At 46.3% G+C, this 24,900-nt stretch overlaps 1 protein-coding gene across 1 annotated transcript in view; it reads right to left on the bottom strand.

The window, feature by feature from the left end:
• Window positions 1-7,911: 7,911 nt before the first annotated feature.
• LOC141074309 (L-gulonolactone oxidase-like) overlaps window positions 7,912-24,900 on the bottom strand; it is a 326,928-nt gene continuing 309,939 nt past the window's right edge. Inside the window, exons 12-15 of the mRNA XM_073561938.1 lie at window positions 11,003-11,152; window positions 9,090-9,254; window positions 8,638-8,728; window positions 7,912-8,456 (exon numbers count right to left, since the gene is read on the bottom strand). Of these exons, the coding sequence (XP_073418039.1) occupies window positions 8,328-8,456; window positions 8,638-8,728; window positions 9,090-9,254; window positions 11,003-11,152 (535 nt within the window). The 3' untranslated portion in view covers window positions 7,912-8,327. The remainder of the gene's footprint in view (window positions 8,457-8,637; window positions 8,729-9,089; window positions 9,255-11,002; window positions 11,153-24,900) is intronic.

Below are 24,900 nucleotides of genomic sequence, written 5' to 3'. Positions count from 1 at the left end.
TGAAAAAGTTTTTATTTCCAAAATCCATCATCTCTGTAATATATGTGTATTCATTGCCTTTTATTTCAAAACAGGAATCACAAGATGAAGAGGAGCTCCCAGAAGAAGAAGGAAGGGGTGGACAGACACTTGGAGTGGGCTCACAATTGGTAAGTTTTTTGCATCAAACGCAGAAACACAACATCACACTACACACAACACATAGAAAACAATGTTCTGCAGACCACACACAGCAAACAAATGCCTACATCCAAAGACATAACATTTTTTGTTTTCTTCTCTAGTCTTCCCAATCTGGTGCTCGGCCAAGAGGTCCTCGCAGTGCCTCCCAGGGTCGTCGGCGACAGCAACGCGGCGGTCACCAGCGTGTAAGTATAAATATTTTTCCTTTGTTTTTTTTGCACTTTTTATTTCATTTCTTTTGTGGAGGCTAATTATGTTATTTTTGTCTTTTTCTTTAACAGCCTTCACAGCGTGCTCCCGACTCTGACGGTGAGGATGGAGGGATTGATGTGGACCGCCTCATCGATCTCGTCAGAGAAAGGGAGCCGCTCTGGAATATGGCTGACCGCCGCCACGCTGACCTGATCGTTACCCGACGACTCTGGGAGGAAATCTGTTCGCTCCTTGTGGACCGCTGGGAGGACCTCGATGTTCGGGCCCAGATTAAAGAGCGTAAGTATATACAGTACCGGTTGCTTGATTTAAACCAGTGTTTCCCGAACTCCAGTCCTCGTGGTCCCCACGGATCATGTGTTCAGGATTTCTATTTACTTTGGAAATCCTGAAAACATGACCCCTGGGGACCATGAGGACTGGAGTTTGGGAAACACTGATGTTGTATACTAACCACTTTGTCCTTTCTCGTTTCAGGGGAGAGAATTGTGAAGCGGTGGCGGTCTGTGAGGGATCGTTTCAAGAAGGAGTTCAATAAAAAGATGCGGGCCCCGAGTGGATCTGGAGGACGCAGGCGCAAGTACAAGTACGCACGAGCCCTGTCGTTCCTCCGGGAGACAATGCTCACCAGAAGGTAAATATTACACACCACATGTGACAAAAAAATGTTTAGATGTAACTTTTTTTTTTCAGCCAGGGCCATACCATGTCAGTATTTTAATTGTTTTTTTTTCTCTTTATTCCACAGCACGGTGAGCAGCACTCGGGAGCCTGCACGATTGGACCCTTCTGAGGCAATCCCTGAGGAGACCGGCACCGAGGGACACTTCGACCGCCCCGGTACATCTGCACCTTCCCAGCCTTCCCACACATTCGACCCATCTGTCCCATCCACCAGCACAGGAGCATCGTGGCCGCCTACATTACATGAAGCTGCTGGTGAGGAGATCGCTTTCCCTTTACCCCACCCTTCTGCCCCTGCCACCTCTAGTACACCTGCGGGTACTGGGCGGCAGCGGCAGAGGGGTCAGGAAAAGAGTTATGCGCCAGAGTTCTTGCATCTGAATGCATCTTTCCAGAACTGTCTAAAAGTCTTGTCAGAGCAAATCTCCGCAGGCTTTCAGCAGATCAACTCCAGCATTCTGGAGGTGAAGACACTTCTGCAAACCATGCATTCAGAAGCAAGATCTTCGCCAAACCACACCTTTTTCAGGTCTGTTGTGGAGCGCATGGCAACACTATCTCCTACCCAGCAGATGCATGTAATGCATTCGTGCCACGGTGCTCTACAGCAGGTTACCTCCCAACCTCCACCTCCCACCACTGTAGTTCCTCCACCTGCACCCCCTCCAGCCACTTTCCATCCTCCCCCTCCTATTACATCTGCACCCCCTCCAGCCACTTTCCATCCTCCCCCTCCTATTACATCTGCACCCCCTCCAGCCACTTTCCATCCTCCCCCTCCTATTACATCTGCACCCCCTCCAGCCACTTTCCATCCTCCCCCTCCTATTACATACCAGCAACCTCCCCAGTACCAGCAACCTCCCCAGTACCAGCAACCTCCCCAGTACCAGACATCTCCCCACTTCCAGCAACCTGCCCCATACCAAACTCCTTCCCCGTACCAAACTCCTTCCCCGTACCAAACTCCTTCCCCATACAACTTTCCATCAACATCATCTGCTCCTACAGTCCCTGCCCAACCCTCCACTCCACCGCCCACCACCTCTTCTGCCTCCCACATGTCCACCCATTCTGTAGCTTTTTCCACACCATCACCTCTAACTGTTCCTTCCCCACCACGATCCCAATCCTCTCTCCACACTCCCAGTGTCGAAGTGTCCCGCAGCCCCTCCAGCAGTATTTCCACCCCACACTACACAGATTTATGATGTGTTTTGTAATAAAAATGCCCAGTTTTTTTTCAAACCTTTATTAAAAAAGTTTTTTTAACTTTAAAAACAGTTTACAAACAAAAAAATATTTTAAATAAAAGTTAAATTATTGTTTACACTGGTTGTCTGTCATTTCTTTCTGCGGCGAAATATGTTTAAAAAAAAGTTTAAATAAAGGGTATTTAAAAGGTAAAAAGGTATTCAAAACCAGGTATATAACTGTGGGTAAATTTTAGCTTTTTGCCACAGTTGTGTTCCTGGTTGTGTTTGAAGCAAAGTATTTCACCTAAAAAGTTGTGTTTATTGTTGGTGATTTCCTAACAATGTACACAACTTTTGTTAAAAGGTGAAATACTTTGCATAAAACACAACCAGGTACACACCTGTGGCCTAAAGCTAAAAATAGTAAGACCATGACAAGATAGCCAACTTTGGTTGGCAAAGGTATATACTGTTGGTACAGAAGGTACACAAGTTTGGTTGGGCACAAATCTTTCACACTCTGTCATCCTGCCAGTGTACTCTGCCTTGAGGTGACATAAAGTATAGTGTAAAATTGTCCCTCATTACTGAAACCGACACAGAACTTCTAGTGGTAATGTCATGGTAATCTTGCAAGGTGGTTTCTTCAGAGGTGTCCTCAATGGAAATGGGTTCCTTGCAGATAACAAAATTGTGGAGTACCACGCAAGCTTTGATCACCTCGTCCACAGTTTCTGTCTTGAGGTTGATCGCAGACAATAGGACCCGCCATTTGGCTGTCAGAATACCAAAGGTACATTCAACCATTCTTCTTGCTCTTGTGAGGCGGTAATTAAAAATGCGTTTTGGTCTTGTCAATCCTCTGCTAGAGTACGGTTTCAAAAGGTGTTCTGACAGCTGGAAGGCTTCATCCCCTACACAGACAAATGGCATAGGTGGACCAGATGTTTGCGGCAGCGGTCTAGGGGGTGGGAACTGGAAGGTGTTTCCATACAGTTTATGCCCCATGGCAGACAGTTTGAAAACTTGAGAGTCATTGGAGCGGCCATAGGCCCCAATATCCACAGCAATAAATTTGTATTCCGCGTCAGCGATGGCCATGAGGACAATTGAAAAATATTTCTTGTAATTGAAATATTCCGATCCCGATCCGGCTGGCTTTACAATGCGGATATGTTTCCCGTCCACAGCGCCCAAGCAGTTGGGAAACTGACATATCTGTTGAAACTTGTCAGCAATTTCAATCCACCTCTCTGTTGTGGGCTCTGGTAAAAACTCTTCAGCTAAGGAGTCCCACAGTGCACGGCATGTGTACTTCACTATTCCTGATATGGTGGAAATCCCGAGTCTGTACTGGAAATGCAGTGACGAAAGGGATTCTCCAGTTGCAAGAAATCTGTGGGGAATTAAAAAACAATAAATTAGTTTTAAATCACAGCATTACATACCAAAACTCAGCTATAACACTTGGAGATACAAACTACCACCAACAAGATTGCAGTGAAAGTGTGCTCTGATGCGATCACATCCAATAAATGTGGCTTACCTTAAAGTCACCATCAGACGCTCTGCGGGTGAAACAGAGAAGCGGCAATAGGTGTCTGCTTTTCTTATGAGGTGTGCAATGCGCTCCACCAAGTAATCAAAATTCTCCATTTTCATCCGAACATATCCAAAAAATTTATCCGGGTTTCGTCGAAGGGCCATGCAGAGTGTAGAATAGACCCCACGCGTCATTCTCTTGGCTGTGATGGGGTGGATCCACAAACGTCGTCTACGATGCCTGATGCGCTGCTGTCTCGCTCTCTCCTTCTCCAGAACAATCACCCTCAAACGATTCGCCTCCGCTATAAAATCCGCCAAATTCTTCAAAATATTTCCAATCACAACATCCATCTTCGCCAGTAACTTGCTCTTCTCTCCAACCTGCACTTTCTCCTCGACAACCTGTCAAAGAAGGGCTGTAGGAACACGCTATATATAGTTTTCCAGTAGCCAATCCCGTTCGGAAGGCCACAAGGGTCAATTTTAAAAACCGGATCCGGCGTAATCCGTCGAAAAACGGATAGAAAAACGGATGAACCGGATGAGACGGATCCGGTTTTGTCTGTCAAGAACAAGACAGATCCGGCAGAAAACCGGATCCGTCACATCCGGTTTTACTAAACATTTGCCGGATCCGGCGTTCCGGCACGACGCCGGATCGCGCCTGACGCCGAAAACCTGATGTGTGAAAGTAGCCTAAGAGTATTAGTAACTGAGAAATGGCTTTTATAGAAGAATTTGGAATGTCTGATCTAGAGATGAGAGATGTGAATAAAGAATTGAAAGTAGACAGGTGACGGACCAGGTACTTGCGGTCAGTGTCTTGCGTCTAGAAGAGACAGTGAAAGTAGAAAAATAAATGTGTACTAGAGAAAAAAAATTAGAGAAAATGTGTTGCAGAGAAGAGCACTTTGAATTGAGAATTGCACTTAGAATTAAAAATTTTAGAATTGTTTGTAACGTTCAAGATGAGTACCTACTATACTAGGAAGATTAGTATAAAAAAAGTTGTTATGCATTACAAAATTTTTGTATGTTTCTTTGCTGTCTACTTTGTTATCTTGCAGCTTGCGGATGTGCTGTGTTTAACGGGGGAGGGTATGTAGCGCCCCTGAGGCGCAGTCGCCACAGAGGTACTGCACCTTCTCCTAAGGTGTAGTGCCCCACCAACTAGGTAAGTTGGGAACTCCTTTCCACACTCCAACACCTGCATCCCACACACAGGATAGTTCAGTTGGTCCGCCTAGCAGCTTCAGGCTGGGGATAGCAGAGCACCCTTCATGGAACCCTGCTTCATAACACGAGATGTGCTGGGAGGGGGTGGAGTTAGTATAAAAGAGCGGGAAAGTGAAGACGTGTAAGTCAGTCTGACAGAAGGTCCTAGAGAAGTTCAGTTCTGAAGTTAGTTTTGTGTTCAGCTCAGTTTGTGTTCAGTTTGAGTTTAGTTTAGAAAGAGTTCTGCAGCTGCCTCAGTGATCTGAGCCAGCTGGCACGGGAAAGAGAAGAGAATGAAAAAGACGTAGACCTGCAACCTAAGCTTCCATAAGAGAGAGAAGGAACAGCGCGGAACGAAGGAGTAGGAGAACAGAGAGGAGTTGTGGGTTGGAAGAGGAACCCTGCCTATAGGTTCTCAGTGCAAGGCCGGGGCCCGGTCCTCGAGGTTGTATGGACACTTATGGTTCTGCAGCAGACACTGGTGGAGTAGTTGGCTCTAAATGCACTACTCCCATCAAAGACTTGGGACACAACAGCAACTGGATAGAGAGCCAGGACTTCTGAGAAGGAAGTCCCCGATAGAGGCTACAGCTGTCTGTCATACAAGTAAGGTTCTAGGAACATCTGACAGGAGGAATTCCAGAGAACTACGGTACTGGAGTTCTTCACACTAAAAGGCGCAATAGAGGAGTCGTTCAGGAAAGGCACATGTTGGCGGAGTGTTGGAGAGGAGAACCCTGACTTGCCCGGGAGGTTGATTGAGTCTCTTCCCTGGAGGACAAGGTACGGAGGCAGGCACCAGTGGATACCACGAACTGTGAGTAAAGCTTTGAAACTGCAAGCCCTGGTGTCTTCCATTTATTCGCCATTAACACCTTCACACCGCTACATCTGGGTACCAGCATCTATACCATTCTGCGCCTCTCCTCATCCATTGCACCTACACTGCCCTGGGACTACAGCTCCACCTGTGGGGAGCTATACCATCTTTGCTGCACCACACCATCAGTCCCAGCGGATCTGCATGCAGCGTTGGCCTACCATCTCCCTTGCCAAACACCATGGGTGGCGTCACGAACTATTCAAATAAACTTTAACGCCATTAACATCACCGCCATTGATATTGGGCGCCCAGGGCCACGGACCGGGTCACTGCTGCTGTGACACATCCCCTGACACCGGCCCGATACCGAGTACCCCGCTGCCCTGGGTGTGAGGGTGACCCACCTCTTCTCCTCAGAGGTATGCCACAAATATCAATACAGTCACTTTCTTTGACCTCGGATAGTATTACTCACGATTTTCCAGACCGTCTGCTCTCCTGGCTCAGAGCCGCCAGTAAGGCAACATGTGCTTCTTGGAACCGCTGCTCGCAGTCTGTCACCAATTGTAGGGATTCTACTCGCTTAGGTGCGACGGAAGACAACCAGGAGGCACGTTCCTTTTAAAAGTTCACAGGGTTTATTGCTTCATAACCCATAAAGCAGCACATAACACAAGGAATAGCCTTTAGCTCAGGTGAAAGCAGGCATAAGTGTCCATGATTTCAGGCTCAGTCCTGGAGCCTCAGCAAAACACAGGAGGCTTATCCGTCCTCACATACAGCCCATATCCACAGGCCTCACCAGGTCAGCAGCCTCAGCACGTGGTCTTCAGGAAGGTAGCACACCTTCCCCCACCTAGGCCTGCCGGGACCTTCCACATGGCTCAATCAGATCCATGCGCTCTCTCTCATGTGACCTACTCTGGTTACCTTATATGGTCCATAGCCACGCCCACCGGGTCACATGGCTATGACCTCATCACAGGTCCTTCAAGCATTCATACACATATACTTTATTATGCCACTCTTAAACACACCCCTGGGTGGATTTGTAGATGAATGATGCCGCCCGTCTCACCAATCATCTGAAGGCTTCTCCCTGACACATTGGAACGACAGATCAGCTCTGTTGATCAGCACATAAGCAAGCCTTCATCTCAAGGCCACCCACTTTGAGATACATAACGATCCTTTATCATCCTATACCCATTACCACAATGGATATGCCTGTAGGCCCGTCCTAGGACACCCACACAGCTCCCCCTAGCGGACATAGTGGTCACTGCACCACAATATATATATACATACATACACAGTATACAGTATATATATACTTTAATCTCTTCAATACCAAAAACAAAGTAGTGTAATAAGTGGTGACATAAAGTATGTTTCCGGAGAACTTCCACACCTGTGAAATGGAGTAAGTTTACAGGAAATATCAGGGACTGATCTTCCCTTGTGACCGTTTTTGTTCTTGTCTGCCCAACTGGGTCCAGTCTTTGAGTTTAGAGATAGATATCGCCTGCGGCTTCCTGAGAGTCAGATCACATTTCACACTTCCTAACTTTGCATGTTTCTTGTTGTGGTGGCATCATTTATTTTTGCCTTAGAGTGTGAGACCAATCAACCATCTCCTATTCCTCACCCTACTATGTGTTGATTCTTTTGGATATCACAGGGCCACCATCAAGTCCTCATAGCAAGACTGGAGATAGCTCAAGAGCAAAATGGTGCTGAGTACTAAGTAACAGAAAAAGAACAGAGCAATGAGCTGGGAGAATAGTTAGTGGTACTGGTCCTCAATAAGCTTCTTATACTGTATATGTTGAGGCAGGGAGTCAGTGGCTGGAGTGGCTGACTATGGACAGGACTACACTGGGTCATCTACAATTTCAGTTACGTGAAGGAAGAGTAGGCCCTATGATCACTGATTCTGAACATGCGGCCCATAGTTAAAATACACAGGGTCCAGTTAAACTGCCAAGCCTGGGTCCATCTGGAGCAGTGGCCAACGGTCAGAACTATTAGGCCAATAAAACAGACAGACTATTTGTAGATCTTTTGTTACAGTTTTTAATGTTAAATTGGATCATTCTTCATGAAAGGATGAAGGAACCCAAAAAATATTTGCATAAGAGAAAAATTGAACTGGTCAACCATTTATGAATTATGAACAGGGTTTAAAGGAAAAATTTAAAACGCGCCAAATGCATGGAGTGATTGGACAGTCACAGATGGCTCTGGGCTTCTTTCTTCACCATGATGGAATGGCACCAGGTGAATATAATGTAAGGCGAGTCTGGAAATGGAGCAACGTGGTGCTGGGATGGACCTCATTGAGCACAGCTGGGAGGAACTTTCCACCAAGTCCAGAAATATCTGAGTATAATGAAAATTTAGCAAAACCTTCTGTGGATAGAAAGGAATTTACAAGAAGATTTTTTTTTTTGACCACTGCATCCTCCTCAGTAGAAGACTTTCTCGAGATAAGTATTGAGGAACATTCCTGTCGGGTCCAGCTTCTCTCTGATGTTTTTAAATTTGTCAAATGCTGGATACATCTTCTCGAAATCCTTACGAGCGCAAGTATGGGCCTGGAAATAAATGAAAATGGTGCGGGTCATTCTAGAGACATGGGAGTCCTACAAGGTCTACTGAATTTAAACATGGAGACATATAAAAATTGGTCAGAAATGAGAATCCAAAAACATTAGGAAGGATTTTCAGAACATTTGGATGGCTCAGGAGTATCTTTTTCTTATGTATCGGCCGTACCTTTGCCCAGTGAGGTCGCCCTCCAACTCGCTTCATAATCTGCTCATATTCTGACCAGTAATCCTGATGTGGAACCTCTTTCCCGTACGGCCTAAGGAGAAGAATTATTAGTAGACAGTAGATGAAGCCTAAAGACCAAACGAAGTAGATAGAAGCTGCTCGGCTGGAGAACTCAGGGTCGGGGCTAGGTGAACCTTTTTTTTTTATTCATTCATCTTTATTCATCTTTTTCCAGCTCCATTTTGCCAGATTGGCACAAAGTTATTCTCCAAAAATTTGCATTCATCCAAATCTATGAATTTTGGGAAATTCTAATTGAGTTTGATTAGTTTAATGGCAGCTTTTGGCACTTGAGATCCAAGTCTCTTATATACCTTTTGGGCAATTTATAGCTGAGAAGTTTCCACTTAGGAACTGGAGAAGCCAGGTTGTCATGCAGACACCTGTCTCACCTGTACATTATGATGTTCATGTAGCAGCTGTCTCGTTGGTAGCATGGACTCAGCAGAATGTCATCTCCCTTGGCAAAGCGAACCTCCACCGGGAAATGCGCCACCACCTGCGGATTCCTCTCCAGCCAGGACTTCAGCTGCAGTAAGGCCTCTTTAGTCTTTTCTCTAAGAAAAAAAATTATTCTCATTACTGAAGTAACATAAAACGTCCTCCAATGTAGTGGGGGAGGGGAGGCGACAACTGATGTGAACACATATCTGCATTCATGATTGTCAATAAGTTGTGCATGCAAATGGCAGGCCCCGGGGCTTTTGTTAGGACACCCTGCAGTTGCAGTGTGGAGAGCCAAGGGGTTGATGGATCCTCTAATAAACACCTTAGATGCCTCTGTTTTGTCCATAGCATCTAAGGGGGTTAAGGCTCGGATCAGCATTATGTGTGATCTTGGCTGTTGGAGCAGAGCGTTTGCTGTATTACAGTGTATTAAGTGACGGAATAAACTCAGCTCCTGAGCCCGCACCATCACTGTGACATACTATTGCAATGGAAGAGGGGAAGAGGTTAAATTATGTCATTAAAATGTTTCTGTAACACATCCCTTTAAAGGGGTTGTCCAGTGAATTAATGATAGACAGTGGCATAACTAGAGTCTGATGGGCCCCATTGCCAGATTCCCATCCTGAATAAATTTTATATGTACGCCCTGCATGTTGTCGCTCATCCTGGTATATATGTCCCTAATCCTGGGTCCTATCATGGTATATATATATATATATATATATATATATATATGCCACCATCGTGGTATATATGTCCCCCATCCTGGTATATATATCATCCATCCTGGTATGTATGTCCCCCATCCTGTGTCTCATCCTGGTATATATATATGTCCCCGATTCTGGTATATACGTCCCCCATCTTGGTATATATATATCCCCATTCTTGGTTTATGTCCCCAGTTCTGCCGCTGTTCTTTAATGTATAGGAAAAAAATAAACTGGGGCGAACACAGAAGTCATGGGGCTCCATAGCAGAAGTATAATGCACTCCTCATACTCCCCCATATAGTGTAATAAACAGTCCATAATCCTTTTTATAGTATAATGCACTCTCCATAGGCCTCCATATAATATACTATACAGCCCATAGTCATCCATAAAGTATAAAGTATAATTTCACCAGTTAATAAAGTAAAGCAAATCTATCACTAGAATTTGTTGTGTTATCTGAGAGCAGCATCATGTAGGGGCTGAGACCCTGATTACAGTGATGTGTCACTTACTGGGCTCTGTTTTGCTGTTTGAATAGTGTTTTATCAGAAGGAGATTATTACTACAGCAGTAGATGACTCTGACTTAAGGTCCAACCACACCCTCAGCACTGATACAGTATACACAGAAAGGTTGGTGGGTTTATACAAAGAAAGCTACCAATCAGAGGTGTGGGCGGGGTTTTACACAGCTCAGAAAACAGTGATTGCATCACAACTGCTGCACCCAGTAAACTGACATATCACTGGAATCAGGGTCTCTGTCCCTACATCAGATTATATAGTAAATACCTGCTAACAGATTCATGTGTTTTCTTTTTTTCTTCTTAGAATGCTCTGGAGTACCTCCATTGTCCAATTCCTGCCCGTGTATGTAAAATTCAGACTGCTATTTTGACACATCCGCGATAATGTGTTTGGAAAGTGATTAACTCAACGCAACAATGGGGCCTATGTAAGACCCAGGGCAGTACTAAGAAAGCTTCAAGAAGCACAAAACTTCTCACCAAGCGTTTCAATATCGAAGATTGTAAAAATAATTTAAATAAAAATTATTAAAATTACAATTTATTGAAGCAGAGAAAGTAGTTTATATAATGTTATTAACGGTAGACAGAATATGCTGTCCCCTATACTCACATTGGAATGGCCCAGTCCTGCACGTACTGCTTAAACAGACAGTCAAAGTTGAATACTTTGTAGCTGATGTCCACACGATCGCTCCGACCCGCAAAAAGCAGCCAGAAGAAAAATCGATTGATCCCCGGGAGCAGTCGCGGAATAAAAGTGCTGAAAACAGAGAACAAGAGAGAAAGATGATCAAAGAATAAACAAAAGAAGCGTCTCACAGAAGACATGAGAAAACAACAGAAAAAACGTCACATATAGAGGCATAAATACGGGCAGTATTACATAGCTCCCAACTGTCCCGGATTCCGCGGGACAATCCCGTTTTTGCCCCGCCCACCCACTGTCCCGTCCGGGACTCTATTTTTCCCGCACTGCAGGGAGATAAGCAGCACGCTCCCCCATGCACCTACTCCACCCTCACCCTCCCAGAGAGAAACACCGCAGCCCCTTACAACCTGCAATGACATCGCTAGGCTTTGTTCTCTTCTGTGGCACAGGACCTGTGATGAGGTCACAGGAGGGGAGGAGTCAGGGGTCACATGATCAGGGGCCTCAGTGTGTGCAGGACTCTGCTGTGCTGGTTGTCATGGTGCTGGATGAGAGAAGTTTCTGTATGGGGTCCGGAGGGGTTTACAGGGTGGATGTAGCAGAGCCGTGTGTGTATGAGGAGCGGAGCCGGGTGTGTGCATTGTGTATGGAGCGGAGCCCTGTGTCTACGAGGTGTACGGAGCAGAGCCGCATGTGTACGAGGTGTACGGCGCAGAGATGCATGTGTACGAAGTGTACGGAGTGGAGATGTGTAAGAAGCGGAGCTGTGTGTGTATGGAGCGGAGCCGCGTGTGTACAAGGTGCACGGAGCGGAGCCGTGTGTATGGAGCAGAGCCGCGTGTGTACGAGGTGTACGGAGCAGAGATGTGTATGAGGTGTACGGAGTGGAGCCGTGTGTGTACGAGGTGTACGGAGCAGAGATGCATGTGTACGGAGTGGAGATGTGTAAGAAGCGGAGCCGTGTGTGTATGGAGCGGAGCCGCGTGTTTACAATGTGCACGGAGCGGAGCCGTGTGTGTATGGAGCAGAGCTGCGTGTGTACGAGGTGTACGGAGCAGAGCCGTGTGTGTATGGAGCGGAGCCTCGTGTGTACAAGGTGCACGGAGCGGAGCCGTGTGTGTATGGAGCGGAGCTGCGTGTGTACAAGGTGCACGGAGCGGAGCCGCGTGTGTATGGAGCAGAGCCGCGTGTGTACGAGGTGTACGGAGCGGAGCAGTGTGTGCATGGAGCGGAGCCACGTGTGTACAAGGTGCATGGAGCGGAGCCGCGTGTGTATGGAGCGGAGCCGCGTGTGTACAAGGTGCACGTAGCGGAGCCGTGTGTGTGTATGGAGCAGAGCCGCGTGTGTACGAGGTGTACGGAGCAGAGATGTGTATGAGGTGTACGGAGTGGAGCCGTGTGTGTACGAAGTGTACGGAGCAGAGATGCATGTGTACGGAGTGGAGATGTGTAAGAAGCGGAGCCGTGTGTGTATAGAGCAGAGCTGCGTGTGTACAAGGTGCACGGAGTGGAGCCGTGTGTGTATGGAGCAGAGCCGCGTGTGTACGAGGTGTACGGAGCGGAGCCGTGTGTGTATGGAGCGGAGCCGCGTGTGTACAAGGTGCACGGAGCGGAGCCGTGTGTGTATGGAGCGGAGCCGCGTGTGTACAAGGTGCACGGAGCGGAGCCGTGTGTGTATGGAGCAGAGCTGCGTGTGTACGTGGTGTACGGAGCAGAGATGTGTATGAGGTGTACGGAGTGGAGCCGTGTGTGTACGAGGTGTACCCTTAAGAACTGTTGCTCTAACCATTCTATAACCGTCATCACCCTTTACTTGTCACCCTACTATTTGTTATACCCCTGTTAACTCCTTTCATCCCTGCGTGGAGTATGCCCCTGTTCAGTAAACAAATACCGTTCACTCTTGCTCTGCCTCCAGTCCGTTACTGCATCCCACAACCTGCTTACATAGGCACTGAGCAACATAATAGGAAACATTTTTACAAAAGCGAAATACCCCATTATGCCACCCCTGATGAGAAACAACAGGAGAAGCCGACATCCAGACACCGAAAGTCTAAAAGTCTTTACTGTTTCACTATAAATCATGCAAGAAGTCAGAATTGTACCAAATTGGCCCCCATCTCTCATGTGAATGCGCCTCTGTGGTCTTCCCCAACTTTGCGTTGTTCCCCAGCATTTTATGTAACCTTGCCCTGGCATGTGCTGTCCCTCACCAGAGGAGCACACTCTCCATTACGGACGACCCTCATCCTCACTGCACTGTATCTCACAATGCCTCGTGTCTCCCATTGTGATCGTCGGGCTCCAGACCGTTCCACTCTTTTCATATGTTCTCATCAGAACAGTTGAAGTATTATGAAATGGAACATGACATTTCCACTAGTCTTTCCCCACGGGGCGACCGTCAGATTTAGCGGCCATCTGGTGAAACAGATGTTACCGACCCCAGGCCAAAAAAACATGTAAATGTCTGAGAGATTCCAAGACCCCGCGCTAATGACAGCGACATGTGTCATGGGGACCGGACGAGTCATGGTCCTCTCCAGCGGCACAGATCTATCAGTGAAGTAACAGGTCCGCTTGATTGCCCGCGTGTTACCGACTGGCATCAATCATGATTTAAAGGGCAACTCCAGCTCAGATAACCGCTCCCTTACTGCTTTTTCTCCAGCACGACGGCCATCATCATGATCGATCAATTGACCTTCATTAAAAACCCAAGGAGAACACCGAATATGCATCTTATTGGGGTATTTCCATATATGCATCTGTATTATATTTATCTCAAAGGGCCCCATTATGCACTGATGGAAGCAGAGGAGTCTGTGCCTGTGCGGCTCTCTCCATTCACTTCCATGGGAGTTCTGAGATGTGTCACTTAAGGACCTGCGCTAATCTCGTGCACCTACAGGAGGAACGGACAGGTTTCTGCCCCTGAGCAGTACTCGCCATTACCTCCCATGAAAGTTCCCACATTATTTGTGGGTGCATAGTCATCTCTCTTCATTCCTGGAGGCAGGCAGGCCCAATTCTCAAAACATGTGTGGGTTCTGGGAGAGGGGCCCACATTTGCCAGACATATATTTTATAAATGTCCAGGATTGGACACTGCTTAAAATATTCATGCACCATAGATAAGCTGGATGGTAATTACTGTTCATCTGTGGCTCTAATATGACAGTCGTTCTCCTAAATAACCAGGAGGGCAGTGACTCTAATATGACAGTCACTCTCCTCGATAACCAGGACAGCAGCTCTAATATGACAGTCATTCTCCTCGATAACCAGGAGGACAGCAGCTCTAATATGACAGTCGTTCTACTCGATAACCAGGAGGACAGTGGCTCTAATATGACAGTCACTCTCCTCGATAACCAGGAGGGCAGTGACTCTAATATGACACTCGTTCTTCTTGATAACCAGGATGACAGTGGCTCTAATAAGACAGTCGTTCTCCTTGATACCTAGGAGGGCAGTGGCTCTAAAATGACAGTCGTTCTTCTCAATAACCAGGAGGACAGTGGCTCTAATATGACAGTCGTTCTTCTTGAAAACCAGGAGGACAGTGGCTCTAATATGACAGTCGTTCTCCTTGATTACCAGGAGGACAGTGGGTCTAATATGACAGTTGTTCTCCTCGATAACCAGAAGGACAGTGGCTCTAAAATGACAGTCGTTCTCCTTGATAACCAGGAGGACAGTGGCTCTAATATGACAGTCGTTCTCCTCGATAACCAGGAGGACAGTGGCTCTAATATGACAGTTGTTCTCCTCAATAACCAGGAGGACAGCAGCTCTAATATGACAGTCGTTCTTCTTGATAACCAGGAGGACAGTGGCTCTAATATGACAGTTGTTCTCCTCGTTAACCAGGAGGACAGCAGCTCCAATATAACAGTCGTTCTTCTTGATAACCAGGAGGACAGTGGCTCTAATATGACAGTTGTTCTCCTTGATAAACAGGAAGACAGTGGCTCTAATATGACAGTTGTTCTCCTCGTTAACCAGGAGGACAGTGGCTCTAAAATGACAGTCGTTCTCCTTGATAACCAGGAGGACAGTGGCTCTAATATAACAGTCGTTCTTCTTGATAACCAGGAAGACAGTGACTCTTATATGACAGTTGTTCTCCTTGTTTACCAGGGCAGTGGCTCTAATATGACACTCGTTCTTCTTGATAACCAGGAGGAAAGTGGCTCTAATATGACACTCGTTCTTCTTGATAACCAGGAGGACAGTGGCTTTAGAATGACAGTCGTTCTCCTCGGTATCCAAGAGGGCAGTGGCTCTAAAATGACAGTCGTTCTCCTCGATAACCAGGTGGGCAGTGGCTCTAATATGACAGTCGTTCTCCTTGATAACCAGGAGGACAGCAGCTCTAATATGACAGTCGTTCTTCTTGATAACCAGGAGGACAATGACTCTAATATGACAGTCGTTCTCCTCGATAACCAGGAGGGCAGTGACTCTAATGTGACAGTCGTTCTCCTCAATAACCAGGAGGACAGCAGCTCTAATATGACAGTCGTTCTCCTCGATAACCAGGAGGACAGCAGCTGTAATATGACAGTCGTTCTCCTCGATAACCAGGAGGACAGTGACTCTAATCTGACAGTCGTTCTCCTCGATAACCATGAGGACAGCAGCTCTAATATGACAGTCGTTCTTCTTGATAACCAGGAGGAGAGTGGCTCTAAAATGACAGTCATTCTCCTCGATAACCAGGAGGACAGCAGCTCTAATATGACAGTCATTCTTCTTGATAACCAGGAGGACAGTGGCTCTAATATGACAGTCGTTCTCCTTGATAACTAGGAGGGCAGTGGCTCTAAAATGACAGTCACTATCCTTGATAACCAGGAGGACAGTGACTCTAATATGACAGTCGTTCTCCTGGATAACCAGGAGGGCAGTGACTCTAATATGACAGTCGTTCTCCTGGATAACCAGGAGGACAGCGGCTCTAATATGACAGTCGTTCTCCTCGATAACCAGGAGGACAGTGACTCTAATATGACACTCGTTCTTCTTGATAACCAGGAGGACAGTGACTCTAATAAGACAGTCGTTCTCCTTGATACCTAGGAGGGCAGTGGCTCTAAAATGACAGTCGTTCTTCTCAATAACCAGGAGGACAGTGGCTCTAATATGACAGTCGTTCTTCTTGAAAACCAGGAGGACAGTGGCTCTAATATGACAGTCGTTCTCCTTGATTACCAGGAGGACAGTGGGTCTAATATGACAGTTGTTCTCCTCGATAACCAGAAGGACAGTGGCTCTAAAATGACAGTCGTTCTCCTTGATAACCAGGAGGACAGTGGCTCTAATATGACAGTCGTTCTCTTCGATAACCAGGAGGACAGTGGCTCTAATATGACAGTTGTTCTCCTCAATAACCAGGAGGACAGCAGCTCTAATATGACAGTCGTTCTTCTTGATAACCAGGAGGACAGTGGCTCTAATATGACAGTTGTTCTCCTCGTTAACCAGGAGGACAGCAGCTCCAATATAACAGTCGTTCTTCTTGATAAACAGGAAGACAGTGGCTCTAATATGACAGTTGTTCTCCTCGTTAACCAGGAGGACAGTGGCTCTAAAATGACAGTCGTTCTCCTTGATAACCAGGAGGACAGTGGCTCTAATATAACAGTCGTTCTTCTTGATAACCAGGAAGACAGTGACTCTTATATGACAGTTGTTCTCCTTGATTACCAGGAGGGCAGTGGCTCTAATATGACACTCGTTCTTCTTGATAACCAGGAGGAAAGTGGCTCTAATATGACACTCGTTCTTCTTGATAACCAGGAGGACAGTGGCTTTAGAATGACAGTCGTTCTCCTCGGTATCCAAGAGGGCAGTGGCTCTAAAATGACAGTCGTTCTCCTCGATAACCAGGTGGGCAGTGGCTCTAATATGACAGTCGTTCTCCTTGATAACCAGGAGGACAGCAGCTCTAATATGACAGTCGTTCTTCTTGATAACCAGGAGGACAATGACTCTAATATGACAGTCGTTCTCCTCGATAACCAGGAGGGCAGTGACTCTAATGTGACAGTCGTTCTCCTCAATAACCAGGAGGACAGCAGCTCTAATATGACAGTTGTTCTCCTCGATAACCAGGAGGACAGCAGCTGTAATATGACAGTCGTTCTCCTCGATAACCAGGAGGACAGTGACTCTAATCTGACAGTCGTTCTCCTCGATAACCATGAGGACAGCAGCTCTAATATGACAGTCGTTCTTCTTGATAACCAGGAGGAGAGTGGCTCTAAAATGACAGTCATTCTCCTCGATAACCAGGAGGACAGCAGCTCTAATATGACAGTCATTCTTCTTGATAACCAGGAGGACAGTGGCTCTAATATGACAGTCGTTCTCCTTGATAACTAGGAGGGCAGTGGCTCTAAAATGACAGTCACTCTCCTTGATAACCAGGAGGACAGTGACTCTAATATGACAGTCGTTCTCCTGGATAATCAGGAGGGCAGTGACTCTAATATGACAGTCGTTCTCCTGGATAACCAGGAGGACAGTGACTCTAATATGACAGTCACTCTCCTCGATAACCAGGAGGACAATGACTCTAATATGACAGTCGTTCTCCTCGATAACCAGGAGGACAGCGGCTCTAATATGACAGTCGTTCTCCTTGATAACCAGGAGGGCTACGACTCTAATATGACAGTCATTCACCTCGATAACCATGAGGACAGCAGCTCTAATATGACAGTCGTTCTCCTCGATAACCAGGAGGACAGCAGCTCTAATATGACAGTCGTTCTCCTTGATAACCAGGAGGACAGCAGCTCTAATATGACAGTCGTTCTTCTTGATAACCAGGAGGACAGTGACTCTAATAGGACAGTCGTTCTCCTCGATAACCAGGAGGACAGTGACTCTAATATGACAGTGGTTCTCCTCCATAACCATGAGGACAGCAGCTCTAATATGACAGTCGTTCTCCTTGATGACCAGGAGGACAGCGGCTCTAATATGACAGTCGTTCTCCTTGATAACCAGGAGGACAGCAGCTCTAATATGACAGTCGTTCTTCTTGATAACCAGGAGGACAGTGGCTCTAATATGACAGTTGTTCTCCTCGTTAACCAGGAGGACAGCAGCTCCAATATAACAGTCGTTCTTCATGATAACCAGGAGGACAGTGGCTCTAATATGACAGTTGTTCTCCTTGATAAACAGGAAGACAGTGGCTCTAATATGACAGTTGTTCTCCTCGTTAACCAGGAGGACAGTGGCTCTAATATAACAGTCGTTCTTCTTGATAACCAGGAAGACAGTGACTCTTATATGACAGTTGTTCTCCTTGATAACCAGGAGGGCAGTGGCTCTAATATGACACTCGTTCTTCTTGATAACCAGGAGGAAAGTGGCTCTAATATGACACTCGTTCTTCTTGATAACCAGGAGGACAGTGGCTTTAAAATGACAGTCGTTCTCCTCGATATCCAAGAGGGCAGTGGCTCTAAAATGACAGTCGTTCTCCTCGATAACCAGGTGGGCAGTGGCTCTAATATGACAGTCGTTCTCCTTGATAACCAGGAGGACAGCAGCTCTAATATGACAGTCGTTCTTCTTGATAACCAGGAGGACAATGACTCTAATATGACAGTCGTTCTCCTCGAAAACCAGGAGGGCAGTGAATCTAATGTGACAGTCGTTCTCCTCAATAACCAGGAGGACAGCAGCTCTAATATGACAGTCGTTCTCCTCGATAACCAGAAGGACAGCAGCTGTAATATGACAGTCGTTCTCCTCGATAACCAGGAGGACAGTGACTCTAATCTGACAGTCGTTCTCCTCGATAACCATGAGGACAGCAGCTCTAATATGACAGTCGTTCTTCTTGATAACCAGGAGGAGAGTGGCTCTAATATGACAGTCGTTCTCCTTGATAACCAGGGGGACAGCAGCTCTAAAATGACAGTCATTCTCCTCGATAACCAGGAGGACAGCAGCTCTAATATGACAGTCATTCTTCTTGATAACCAGGAGTACAGTGGCTCTAATATGACAGTCGTTCTCCTTGATAACTAGGAGTGCAGTGGCTTTAAAATGACAGTCACTCTCCTTGATAACCAGGAGGACAGTGACTCTAATATGACAGTCGTTCTCCTGGATAACCAGGAGGGCAGTGACTCTAATATGACAGTCGTTCTCCTGGATAACCAGGAGGACAGTGACTCTAATATGACAGTCACTCTCCTCGATAACCAGGAGGACAATAACTCTAATATGACAGTCGTTCTCCTCGATAACCAGGAGGACAGCGGCTCTAATATGACAGTCGTTCTCCTTGATAACCAGGAGGGCTACGACTCTAATATGACAGTCATTCACCTCGATAACCATGAGGACAGCAGCTCTAATATGACAGTCGTTCTCCTCGATAACCAGGAGGACAGCAGCTCTAATATGACAGTCGTTCTCCTTGATAACCAGGAGGACAGCAGCTCTAATATGACAGTCGTTCTTCTTGATAACCAGGAGGACAGTGACTCTAATAGGACAGTCGTTCTCCTCGATAACCAGGAGGACAGTGACTCTAATATGACAGTGGTTCTCCTCCATAACCATGAGGACAGCAGCTCTAATATGACAGTCGTTCTCCTTGATGACCAGGAGGACAGCGGCTCTAATATGACAGTCGTTCTCCTTGATAACCAGGAGGACAGCAGCTCTAATATGACAGTCGTTCTTCTTGATAACCAGTAGGACAGTGGCTCTAATATGACAGTTGTTCTCCTCGTTAACCAGGAGGACAGCAGCTCCAATATAACAGTCGTTCTTCTTGATAACCAGGAGGACAGTGGCTCTAATATGACAGTTGTTCTCCTTGATAAACAGGAAGACAGTGGCTCTAATATGACAGTTGTTCTCCTCGTTAACCAGGAGAACAGTGGCTCTAAAATGACAGTCGTTCTCCTTGATAACCAGGAGGACAGTGGCTCTAATATAATAGTCGTTCTTCTTGATAACCAGGAAGACAGTGACTCTTATATGACAGTTGTTCTCCTTGATAACCAGGAGGGCAGTGGCTCTAATATGACACTCGTTCTTCTTGATAACCAGGAGGAAAGTGGCTCTAATATGACACTCGTTCTTCTTGATAACCAGGAGGACAGTGGCTTTAAAATGACAGTCGTTCTCCTCGATATCCAAGAGGGCAGTGGCTCTAAAATGACAGTCGTTCTCCTCGATAACCAGGTGGGCAGTGGCTCTAATATGACAGTCGTTCTCCTTGATAACCAGGAGGACAGCAGCTCTAATATGACAGTCGTTCTTCTTGATAACCAGGAGGACAATGACTCTAATATGACAGTCGTTCTCCTCGATAACCAGGAGGGCAGTGACTCTAATGTGAAAGTCGTTCTCCTCAATAACCAGGAGGACAGCAGCTCTAATATGACAGTCGTTCTCCTCGATAACCAGGAGGACAGCAGCTGTAATATGACAGTCGTTCTCCTCGATAACCAGGAGGACAGTGACTCTAATCTGACAGTCGTTCTCCTCGATAACCATGAGGACAGCAGCTCTAATATGACAGTCGTTCTTCTTGAAAACCAGGAGGAGAGTGGCTCTAATATGACAGTCGTTCTCCTTGATAACCAGGGGGACAGCAGCTCTAAAATGACAGTCATTCTCCTCGATAACCAGGAGGACAGCAGCTCTAATATGACAGTCATTCTTCTTGATAACCAGGAGGACAGTGGCTCTAATATGACAGTCGTTCTCCTTGATAACTAGGAGGGCAGTGGCTCTAAAATGACAGTCACTCTCCTTGATAACCAGGAGGACAGTGACTCTAATATGACAGTCGTTCTCCTGGATAACCAGGAGGGCAGTGACTCTAATATGACAGTCATTCACCTCGATAACCATGAGGACAGCAGCTCTAATATGACAGTCATTCACCTCGATAACCATGAGGACAGCAGCTCTAATATGACAGTCGTTCTCCTCGATAACCAGGAGGACAGCAGCTCTAATATGACAGTCGTTCTCCTTGATAACCAGGAGGACAGCAGCTCTAATATGACAGTCGTTCTTCTTGATAACCAGGAGGACAGTGACTCTAATAGGACAGTCGTTCTCCTCGATAACCAGGAGGACAGTGACTCTAATATGACAGTGGTTCTCCTCCATAACCATGAGGACAGCAGCTCTAATATGACAGTCGTTCTCCTTGATGACCAGGAGGACAGCGGCTCTAATATGACAGTCGTTCTCCTTGATAACCAGGAGGACAGCAGCTCTAATATGACAGTCGTTCTTCTTGATAACCAGGAGGACAGCGGCTCTAATATGACAGTCGTTCTCCTCGATAACCAGGAGGACAGTGACTCTAATATGACAGTGGTTCTCCTCCATAACCATGAGGACAGCAGCTCTAATATGACAGTCGTTCTCCTCGATAACCATGAGGACTGCAGCTCTAATATGAAAGTCGTTCTTCTCGATAACCAGGAAGACAGCAGCTCTATTATGACAGTCGTTCTCCTTGATAACCAGGAGGACAGCAGCTCTAATATGATAGTCGTTCTTCTTGATAACCAGGAGGACAGTGGCTCTAATATGACAGTCATTCTCCTTGACAACTAGGAGGGCAGTGGCTCTAAAATGACAGTCGTTCTCGATAACCAGGAGGACAGCAGCTGTAATATGACAGTCGTTCTCCTCGATAACCAGGAGGACAGTGACTCTAATATGACAGTCGTTCTCCTCGATAACCAGGAGGACAGTGACTCTAATATGACAGTCGTTCTTCTTGATAACCAGGAGGACAGTGGCTCTAATATGACAGTCGTTCTCCTCGATAAGCAGGAGGACAGCGGCTCTAATATGACAGTCACTTTCCTCGATAACCAGGAGGGCAGTGACTCTAATATGACAGTCGTTCTCCTCGATAACCAGAAGGACAGCAGCTCTAATGTGACAGTCGTTCTCCTTGGTAAGCAGGAGGACAGCAGCTCTAATATAACAGTCATTCTCCTTGATAACCAGGAGGACAGCAGCTCTAATATGACAGTCATTCTCCTTGATAACTAGGAGGGCAGTGGCTCTAAAATGACAGTCGTTCTCCTTGATAACCAGGAGGGCAGTGGCTCTAAAATGACAGTCGTTTTTCTTGATAACCAGGAGGACAGTGGCTCTAATATGACAGTCGTTCTCCTTGGTAAGCAGGAGGACAGCGGCTCTAATATGACAGTCACTTTCCTCGATAACCAGGAGGGCAGTGACTCTAATATGACAGTCGTTCTCCTCGATAACCAGAAGGACAGCAGCTCTAATGTGACAGTCGTTCTCCTTGGTAAGCAGGAGGACAGCAGCTCTAATATGACAGTCATTCTCCTTGATAACTAGGAGGGCAGTGGCTCTAAAATGACAGTCGTTCTCCTTGATAACCAGGAGGGCAGTGGCTCTAATATGACAGTCATTCTCCTTGATAACCAGAAGGACAGCAGCTCTAATGTGACAGTCGTTCTCCTTGGTAAGCAGGAGGACAGCAGCTCTAATATGACAGTCATTCTCCTTGATAACTAGGAGGACAGTGGCTCTAATATGACAGTCGTTCTCCTTGATAACCAGGAGGCCATTGGGTCTAATATGACAGTTGTTCTCCTCGATAACCAGAAGGACAGTGGCTCTAATATGACAGTCGTTCTCCTTGATAACCAGGAGGGCAGTGGCTCTAATATGACAGTCGTTCTTCTTGATAACCAGGAGGACAGTGGCTCTAATATGACAGTCGTTCTCCTTGATAACCAGGAGGCCATTGGGTCTAATATGACAGTTGTTCTCCTCGATAACCAGAAGGACAGTGGCTCTAATATGACAGTTGTTCTCCTTGATAACTAGGAGGGCAGTGGCTCTAAAATGACAGTCGTTCTCCTTGATAACCAGGAGGGCAGTGGCTCTAATATGACAGTCGTTCTTCTTGATAACCAGGAGGACAGTGGCTCTAATATGACAGTCGTTCTCCTTGATAACCAGGAGGCCATTGGGTCTAATATGACAGTTGTTCTCCTTGATAACCAGGAGGACAGTGGCTCTAATATGACAGTCGTTCTCCTTGATAACCAGGAGGACAGTGGCTCTAATATGACAGTCGTTCTCCTCGATAACCAGGAAGACAGTGACTCTTATATGACAGTTGTTCTCCTTGATAACCAGGAGGGCAGTGGCTCTAATATGACAGTCGTTCTTCTTGATAACCAGGAGGGCAATGACTCTAATATGACAGTCGTTCTCCTCGATAACCAGAAGGACAGCAGCTCTAATGTGACAGTCGTTCTCCTTGATAAGCAGGAGGACAGCAGCTCTAATATAACAGTCATTCTCCTTGATAACTAGGAGGGCAGTGGCTCTAAAATGACAGTCGTTCTCCTTGATAACCAGGAGGGCCGTGGCTCTAATATGACAGTCATTCTTCTTGATAACCAGGAGGGCAGTGGCTCTAATATGACTGTCGTTCTTCTTGATAACCAGGAGGACAGTGGCTCTAATATGACAGTCGTTCTTCTTGATAACCAGGAGGACAGTGGCTCTAATATGACAGTCGTTCTTCTTGATAACTAGGAGGGCAGTGGCTCTAAAATGACAGTCGTTCTCCTTGATAACCAGGAGGGCAGTGGCTCTAATATGACAGTCGTTCTTCTTGATAACCAGGAGGACAGCAGCTCTAATATGACAGTCGTTCTTCTTGATAACCAGGAGGACAGTGGCTCTAATATGACCGTCGTTGTCCTTGATAACTAGGAGGGCAGTGGCTCTAAAATGACAGTCGTTCTCCTTGATAACCAGGAGGACAGCAGCTCTAATATGACAGTCGTTCTCCTTGATAACCAGGAGGGCAGTGGCTCTAATATGACAGTCACTCTCCTCGATAACCAGGAGGGCAGTGGCTCTAATATGACTGTCATTCTCCTCAATAACCAGGAGGGCAGTGGCTCTAATATGACAGTCGTTCTTCTTGATAACCAGGGGGACAGCAGCTCTAATATGACAGTCGTTGTTCTTGAAAACCAGGGGGACAGTGGCTCTAATATGACAGTCGTTCTCCTCGATTACCAGGGGGACAGTGGCTCTAATATGATAGCCGCTTTTCTCGATAACCAGCAGGGTTAATATGACAGCTGCTCCTCTTCATAGCTGAAGGCAGCAGTTCTTGGATGATAGACGCTCCTCTTAATCAGCAGCTACAGTACCCTAATCCCTAATGACTTCAGTGACATTGCAGTGACTGAACACTAGATGGCAGCATTAAATTAATAATAAATGTGTGTGAAAAGTAAACAACCAGATCTACTATAGGAGCAGGTAATAAAGTTCCCAAAGTCCAATGATTCTAGGACATTATGTAAAAATAGGGTAAAGTTCCCTCTCCCCCCAAGTCCATATACAGTGTGTGTAATTAGAACAAAAGATTTGTGTTTTTTTTCCCTTTAAATTCCCTTGCAGCCATGTAATTTTCTGAGTACGTCAAGTTTACAATTCTTACACAGATATAATCTACAGGCAATACATACTGCCTAATACTGCAGAGCTGTCCTCACTATTCAGCTGGTACATACAGTGAGGTACAGAAAGATTTGGACAAACACACAGGTTTAGGAATATTAGCTGTTTACCCAAACATATTCTACATCAAGTTCCATAATCAGTCTGGGCAATAAGTGCCGACTGTCAGCTGTAAAATGTCTAGAGCTGATTCCAGGTGTGGCATTTGCATTTTGAAGCTGTTGCTGTGAACCCACAACATACATACAAAGGAGCTCGCAATGGGAGAGAAACAGATCATCATTAAAGGGGATCTGTCACCTGGTTTTGGCGGGCGA

Source organism: Dendrobates tinctorius, unplaced genomic scaffold (assembly GCF_039654945.1).
Source record: "Dendrobates tinctorius isolate UK_male_01 unplaced genomic scaffold, ASM3965494v1 ptg000332l, whole genome shotgun sequence".
In the NCBI taxonomy this organism is placed as follows: Eukaryota; Metazoa; Chordata; class Amphibia; order Anura; family Dendrobatidae; genus Dendrobates; species Dendrobates tinctorius.
This window is presented reverse-complemented; position numbering and strand designations above follow the sequence as displayed.